The 8,445-nt window shown below is 44.0% G+C and overlaps 1 protein-coding gene across 1 annotated transcript in view; it reads right to left on the bottom strand.

Moving 5' to 3' along the window:
* Window positions 1–2,752: 2,752 nt before the first annotated feature.
* USP54 (ubiquitin specific peptidase 54) overlaps window positions 2,753–8,445 on the bottom strand; it is a gene marked incomplete at its 5' end in the record, with an annotated part of 64,746 nt that continues 59,053 nt past the window's right edge. The window contains 2 exons of the mRNA XM_007454700.1: window positions 2,753–3,312; window positions 5,363–5,549. Of these exons, the coding sequence (XP_007454762.1) occupies window positions 2,753–3,312; window positions 5,363–5,549 (747 nt within the window). The remainder of the gene's footprint in view (window positions 3,313–5,362; window positions 5,550–8,445) is intronic.

Below are 8,445 nucleotides of genomic sequence, written 5' to 3'. Positions count from 1 at the left end.
CCTACAGAGCGGCTAAGACCGGCATGCACCGCGCGTCCGGGGGCGGGGGCGGAGCAGGCTCTAGGGACTTGGGCAAAATTACTGAGGCTAGGAGAGAAACGGGACGAGCCAAGGGATCAGGTGAAAATTCTGGGCAGGCAGAAACAAAAGAGTGAGAAGAGATGGCTGTCTGCATCTAGTTGCTGCGGTGAATGAGTGCTAGGGAACACGACACCGGCTTTTATGGAGCTCCCAGTAAGATGGGGTGACTTGATCAAACCTAAGAATCTCCTATTAATAGAGAAAAAATATATAATAATTTGACTACCGAATCCGGGTACTTTGGTTGGTAACTGAAAGGAGAAATAGAGGAAGCATTCTAGATTCTAGAGCAAAGCAACAGTTCAGAATGGAGTCTGAGAAAGAATCTGACTGACGCTTGTGTTTAGAGCCTGGAACTGTCAAGAGTCTGGAGGCACAGAGTAACAATGCAGGTAGAGCAGACTAGGCTCCAAGGGTTAAGAATCAAGACACATAAGAGGAAAGAAAGGGATGACACCAAGAGATGTTCAAAGAGTACAGAATTCACCTGAAAAGGACACAGCCTCCCTCTTGATTCATTCAGAAAACAGAGATTCCGAAGGCAGAGGAGTAAGTAGGGAATTGGAAATTAGTTCCTCATAAGAAATACCTCACAGGATATTTATCTGCGTATACAGAAATGTGGGCCCAGGTTTTCTATGGAAACTTTATAGAGACGGACATTCATGGGGAACGGAGTAGTGGGACAAGAACTGACTGTTCGGGACTTCCCTGGTGGCACAATCGTTAAGAATCTGCCTGCTAATGCAGAGGACACGGGTTCGAGCCCTGGTCCGGGAAGATCCCACGTGCTGTGGAGCAATTAAGCCTGTGCGCCACAACTACGGAGCCTGTGCTCTAGAGCCTGCGTGCCGCAACTACTGAGCCCGAGAGCCACAACTACTGAAGCCCACACACCTAGAGCCTGTGCTCCGCAAAGAGAAACCACCACAATGAGAAGCCACCGCAATGAGAAGCCCGTGCACCACAACGAAGAGTAGCCCCCACTTGCCGCAACTAGAGTAAGCCCATGCGCAGCAAACAAGACCCAGTGCAGCCAAAAATAAATTAATTTAAAAAAAAAAGAACTGACTGTTCAATCAACAATTATTAGAAGAAGAGTGTGTGTATGACACCAGGAAAGGTACTGGATCATGAACAGAGACCAGCATATCCACTAAGATCTATATATCTTGATGGCATAGGATTCAAGTAGCATAGGGTGAGAAATGCCTGCCCATCCTCCTGCTCAATACTACATGTGCTCAGAATCTGTTCATAATAGATGGTGATAATTAGATAAGCAGTTGTTCAAAGGTCTCAAAGAGCACCTTTCTACCTCTTCATTTCATCAATCTCAGTGATCGTGAGAGCTGGGGTAAAACAGAAGAGAAATGCCCAATGGGTATTCTTTGCAAAGGGAACTCACAAAATATTTTTTAGAGGGAGGTGAATTTGGGAGTGATGCAGGGGTGAAAATGGATCTTTCTGGCATGGAAGTGCAATAATTCCACAGGGGAAGGGGAGGGGCAGCCATGGGAAGAGAGCAAGGAAAGGATACAAGGCGCATCACAAACTTGTAGAGGGAGGGTACCAAGAGTACCTAGATCAGGAGTGAGTGTGTAGGAGGAGTTTGAATCCCCAGAAAAGCTCCCTAAGGAGGGAAGGAGAAAGTGTGTAATGTGTTGAGTGCCTCTTGGCAGGAAAGGGATAGAAAATATACTAGTGGCATAACAAGGAAAGTCACTCCATATTAGGACCCATTGACTCCTACCTTGAATATATACCCTTCAACTATCCTTCAATTCCTCTTTGGCTCCTCACTTTCACTCAGTCAAAAGCCATATACAGAGCCCCAGGCCACTGGGAATTGGTATTTCTTGCTTCTCCAGGCTTCCCCACCCCAATACAAAAGAGCAAGAGCATACAAAAGGGATTAAATAGACAATTAAGTGACAAGGAATTAAATAGAACTATCTTATAGATTTATTAATGAAAAATACTTTACAAAAACAGTATGTTTGGCCCTAAAATAGTTCAGCTGACTCTCAGGGTTTACAACGGCGACTGAGCGAGTGGCAGTAATGGCTCTGCAGCTGAGGACAGGAGGGTATGTTAGTGTGCCTGACTCCATCTGTTCAGAAGAGCAATTGTTATGTTGGCAGCCTCGCATTCTAGGCCAAAAGTTTGAGGGCAGAGGGACAGTCTGGGCAGGTGGGTTAGCCTGAATGTTGTGGTCAAGACCAAGACTACAGGGCTACATATCCCTCCAAGGATGGGGATTGGGAAGACAGAAGGTCAGGTAATTGGGACAGGTGGATAAAACAAAGAAGTTGGTAATATAATAAGGAACAGAATACGAGGGCTCAGGTGGAGGTGGGGGCATAGAGTATTCAGGAATAAAATGGTGACCCTAAGATCCTAAGGAATGGCTAGTGTCCAGAGTAATATGGATTCATCTTTAAGGTGGGTCAAATAAAGCCCTAAACAGCAGCTGCTTCCTTTTGCTAGGTGAATGGAAATTGGAATTTCAAATATTCCCTCTCAAAGAGCCAGGTCTCTTTAGCAGTTCCTGGCACCCCTAGGAGAAGGTGCCAACGCTATGTTGAGATGAGACTAGCACAGCCCCAGGGATGCAGGGTACCAGCTCTGCAGAGAAAGCTGTGGCTCCAGGAGAGGAAAGGGGTGACCTTTACCACCTGCTGTGCTGCATGGCTCTAGCCCTGATCTGCTCTCTTCCAGGGGCATCTGCTAGAACAAACAGAAACTCCTCTCTCCCTGTCCTCCTGTGCCCAGATTGCAGGGTATAACTGCTTTGCCTCCAGTCATCATCTGGGGGCATATCTACTCTTCGAGGACCATGGGCTCGAAACCCTGGGACAGGACCTGAATTCCAAGCTGACCTCAGGGGTACACGAAGACTGCTTGACAGTAGGGACACAGGGTAAACAATGGGAGGGTGGGAGGGTGAATGGAAAAGATCCTCCCAGGACTGAGCATGAGGAACCTGAAGGCCCTGGTGTCTCTCTGGTAGTGTGGCAGTGTGGGTTAGCTGAGGCTTGCACCCTGGAGTAGTCAGGAATCTGGCGCCAATATGCTCGTTGGTCTCTGACCATGCTCCCCTGGAGGCATCTGTTCTGGTTCGATGGGGGAGACTCCGGTAGTTCAAAGTCCTTCCTGTGTGCTTGACCGCTTCGGAAGTTTCACCCCTGTCACACATAGCCAGAAACTGCTGGACACTCCTCGAAGTTCCTGGGAAGAGAAAAGAAACCCATCGATTGAGCATCTTCAGTAAAACCATTCTCCTTTCCAGAGGACCATTTCTGGCTGTTCCTTCCAACTCCCCACCTCTCCAAGAACATACACATAAGGGAAAGAAGGAACCTAGTTTTGCTTTTAATTTCATTTTTTAAAATTCTTAATAAACATTAAAATAAAGTCTCTTACCTCCAACCTGTGCAAATGAAACAGTCTCCTGGATGTTGCCATACTTCTGCCTCACTGCACTATAATCCTTCCTCCAAAAGACAGACACGCGCGCGCATGCACACACACACACACACACACACACAGAGTCACACACAAATGGCTCTCTAATATTGCAAATGTATGTTCTCACTGTGACAACTTTACTCCTTAAGAGCCACCACTCCAAAACATCACTCAGTTTTTCTGAACATGGTACCTTCACTGAAGTTAAGCTGTGTCTGCTTACATTCTTGCTCATTCTCCAAGATCTCTGCTTTTGTTTGCACCACTCCCACATACATAATGTGAAATGCCTTTTCTATACATTGATTCCCCTTTACTTAAAAGAAACAAAATAACTAATTTTCAAAAAATCACTTCTAAACAATATTTTTCATTCTGTATTTTTAAATTCCATCAACACCTGTACTATACTTACACATACGTATATCTGACTATTGAAACTGAGCTCTTTGAGAGCAGAGAGCTGCCTTCTTTCTCCCCTGTATTCACTGTGGCATTTGGTGCAGAACAAGTTGCAATAAATGCTGCCTGACTAATCAGATACCCCTAATAACTGTCAAAGGAGGCTGGCTACCTGGCTGTTCCACTGAGTAATATGAAGTCCATTTATCCAGAAGGCCTGCGTATCCAAAGCTCCCTAAAATTTGGACACAAATATCAACAATACTACTCTATCTTCTGTTCTAAGAATGATAACCATCCCTTGCCCTGGGGATTTACATATCCACAGACATGTTTCTCAACCTCGGCACTACTGATATTTTGGGCTGACAATTCTTTGTTTTGGGGGTGGGATGGGGTGTGCAAGGAAACTGTGCATTGCTGGATGTTTAGCAGCATCCCTGGCCCCTCTACCCACTATATGCCAGTAGCACCTCCCATTTCCCGTTGAGAATCACTGCCTTAAACTGTAGATTCGGCCCATAAGGAGGAAAAGGAACAAATCTAGCTGTGGAGGGTCAAAGCCAAAAGGATACTGTCCACCTTCCCCAGGATTGTCTGGGTCTCTATACATGGCATGGCTATTCCAAGGATCTTTCCAAGTCTCCCATTCACACCTCGTCCTCCTAGATCAGGGGTCCCCAACCCCGGAGCCACGGTCTGCTATCGGTCCATGGCCTGTTAGGAACCAGGCCACACAGCAGGAGGTGAGTAGCAGGGGAGCAAGCAAAGCTTCATCAGTATTTACAGCCACTCCCCATCACTCGCATTACCGCTGGAGCTCTGCCTCCTGTCAGCATTACGGCGAGTTGTATAATTACTTCATTATATATTACAATGTAATAGTAATAGAAGTAAAATGCACAATAAATGTAATGCGCTTGAATCATCCCCAAACCATCCCCCCTGCCCCTCCCATCTGTGGAAAAATTGTCTTCCAAGAAACTGGTCCCTGGTGCCAAAAAGGTTGGGGACCACTGTCCTAGACCATCGCTCAGCTGAGACTCGGGATAGAAGGAGAGGAAACTAGCTGATAGAGATGACACTTCCTGTTTTGGGGGATCCTAAAGACTGGGTATTAACTCCCCTTGGTCACTTAAAAGCATATCCTATCATGACTGAAGCAATTCATTTTCATGGGTAGTTAGATTCTGGGAGCTCTGGTCTAGACCATGTTGCTCAAGAAATGATTCAATCATAATTCATCTAGATCAATGCTTTATCTTTAAAGCAGTCATTCATATCCCTTTACAACCCCACCTGTGACCCCTCTTCCCCCACCCCCAACAGGTGTACTGATTTGATTCTTCCAAGTCCCTGGAAATGTACCACATTCCAGCACATAATAGTAGATTGTGGGGAGAGTTACCTGGGGGTCTATGGGGCTCCCCTGCCACGCTGGGCATCAAGACATCTGGGGACAGGAACTGTGGTTGGGATGGGTAGAGTTGGGGACCAAGGAGAAACACAGGAGGGTCATGGATGACAGGGAGGGAAGAGGAGCTGGAACAACGGTGCCCGGTTTCCAAAGGCTTTTTCCTCACGTTTGATGAATCCTTATAATGAGACAAGACAAAAAAACATAGAGATGAGGATTAACACAGAGCAGGATATGGTTGGGTAAACAGTGAAGAAAACAGGGGGAGATGGAAGGAACTAGAGTACAAGCATTCCTTAATATAGAGAGGGACCCAATTTACTTGTTACTCTCCCTATCAGCCCCTCTAGGAAACATCCTGACCACTATGAACTGGAGACACCAAACTACAGATTCTCTTCCCTTAATCTATCTTCCTCATAACCCTTACCTTCCCAAACCTAACATCAAGGTCTTTAGCAAACTCCTTAATGCTAATAGTAGAATTAGAGAGATTGTGATAGAAATTTAAAAACAGAGAAGAGGGGAATTCCCTGGCGGTCCAGGACTATGCGCTTTCATTGCTAAGGGCACAGGTTCAATCCCTGGTCACGGAATGAAGATCCCACAAGCTGCTCAGCATGGCCAAAAAATAAAATTAAAAACAAAGTAACAAAAGCCTCTAAAAAATACATATTTAAAAATTAAGAAATTAAAAATAGATTAGAAATGAGAGAAATTCAGAAAGCCTGAGAGATTGAAAAAGAAAATTCTACACTCTCTCTAAATATTGGGAACTAATATATATCTCCCTAAATGTACAGTCAAAAACTCTCTATTCCATCTTTCCCATTACTGCTACACTCTACAGTCTGCACTTTGGTGCTGCCTGTCAAGTTTGTACCCATTGATGCTTATGACCTGCTCTATGCTCCATTCAACATTCACTTCTGTGGCAAAATCTCTGAAATATCCCCTTTAACATATGAAACACTAATATGTCCAAAATTGAACCAACATTCTTCCAAACTCCTCCTCCTGGTACCGTATTTTCTTGTCACCTAGACTCAAATGTTGACACTGCCCTTGATTTTGCACTTTTCTTCCACAATTCCATTAGTTGCCTATGCCACGTAATGTCATTTCTACCTATAGGTTTTATATTTAAATTCAACTGGACCACTGCAGCAGCCTCCAATTTAGTCTTCCTATCTCCAGCCCACTACCTCCTTAGTGCGGCCTGCAAGTTCCTATGTGATAAGGGCAATGCTGATCTTTCTCATTTTATCTCCTACCATTCCTGTGCCTTTTACACTCTAACCTTCTTAACGTTCCTCAAACACACCAAGCTCATTCCACCTCAGGGCCTTTACACTCTGCGTTTCTGTTACCCGGAATGTTCTTCCTGTGGCTTACACCTTCATGTCACTGAGGTCTCTGATCAAATGTTACTTTCTTAGAGCTGATTTCCCTCACTACTCTATTAAAAATAGCCCTGAGAATAACCACTATTACCTCTTTACTCCTTATCCTCTTCCTTTGTTTTATTCTTCTTTATCACACATTGTCTGGGGTTTACTTGTTTATTGTCTTTCTCTCCTAGTAGAATACATTTCTTTTCACTCCAGTATCTCCAGCACCTTGAACAGCTCCTGGAACATTACAGGCACTTAATAAATAATATAGTAAATAAAATAATCTATATGCCAGTATATCTTATTTCCTTTACTAGACTGTAAGATATTTTGTGTTGTTCCATCAGTGTGTGCTCATAGCACCTAACAACAGCATGGCACACGGGAGGCATTTACCATACAGCATAAGGACCAGGTGCTAGTCCTCTCGGCATGTGACACAGCCATAGAAGAGACATCACTCTTCACTGGTTTCCCTTCTATCTCTCTGGTCTCTTTTACCAAGTCTCCTTTTGGGGTTCTTCAGAAGAACCACCTCAAATCTGATACTCTTCAGGGATATGTCCTGGTTCCTCGCCTCTTTTTGTAATACTCTTTTCCTCTTTTTAGTGGCTGTGATTCTCGAATCTCAATTTCAAGTTTATATGTCTCACAACCAAAGGCCTACCAGATACCTATCTCCACTCAAGCTTAATATATCCAAAATTGCAGATATCTCTCCCCCAAAATATATTCCTGCTTCTCCTCCCTCAAATATTATCATTATCAACCTACAATTCCTAGATATTATCCTTGATTCTCCTTTCTCCACATCCAGGCAAGTGGGTACCAAACACAATAATTTTTACTTCCTAATTGGCTCTCCAGTATGTCCACTTCTATCCTCCCGAACTCCTTACTGTGGTTCATGATATGACCCTTGTTTATAGTGTTTCCAGTCTCACTTGTCAATATTCTCCATCCTTCCCTCACCAGACTCTAATCATGCCATACCAATGAGCTTCTTTTAACTCAGTTAATGTCTGCTTCAGGTCCCTTTATCTGCTACATTCTTTTTACTTCCTGCAGGAAGACTTCCCTGATTCTTCAAGCCTGGTTTAGATGTCCCCTCTATTATGCTTCCATAGCATTAAATCCTATCATATTGTATTACAATTGTTTATTTATCTGTCTCCCCCAGTAGACTGTAAAGTCATGAGAGCAGGGACTGTATCTAGCTCACTCACCACCATTTCCCCAGCATCTGGCACAATACCTAGAACATAAGCTCAAAAAGCATTTGTTTAAAAGAATGAATCGGGACTTCCCTGGTGGTCCAGTGGTTAAGACTTCACCTTCCAATGCAGGGGTTGTGGGTTCGATCCCTGGCAGGGAGCTAAGATCCCACAGGCCTCGTGACCAAAAAACCAGAACATAAAATAGAAGCAATTTTGTAATAAATTCAATAAAGACTTTAAAAAAATGGTCCACATCAAAAACAAAAAAAGAATGAATCAATGAATAAATGAATGATACAGAAGTCAGGACCAAGGAAGCCAACTCTCCTAGGAAAATAACAATTCGCCATTAAAGGTATATGAGAACAAATATTGGGAAGAAAAGGCCACCTTTTCCAAAAAGAATGGCCAACTGTTCAGAGCTCTTTAGAAACTTATGAGCAATAACTCATAAAAATGACTA

The sequence above is a fragment of the Lipotes vexillifer genome, unplaced genomic scaffold, assembly GCF_000442215.2.
Source record: "Lipotes vexillifer unplaced genomic scaffold, Lipotes_vexillifer_v1.1 scaffold205, whole genome shotgun sequence".
NCBI classification, from domain to species: Eukaryota; Metazoa; Chordata; class Mammalia; order Artiodactyla; family Lipotidae; genus Lipotes; species Lipotes vexillifer.
Note: the sequence above shows the minus strand (reverse complement) of the source record. Positions and strands in the feature narration are given on the sequence as shown.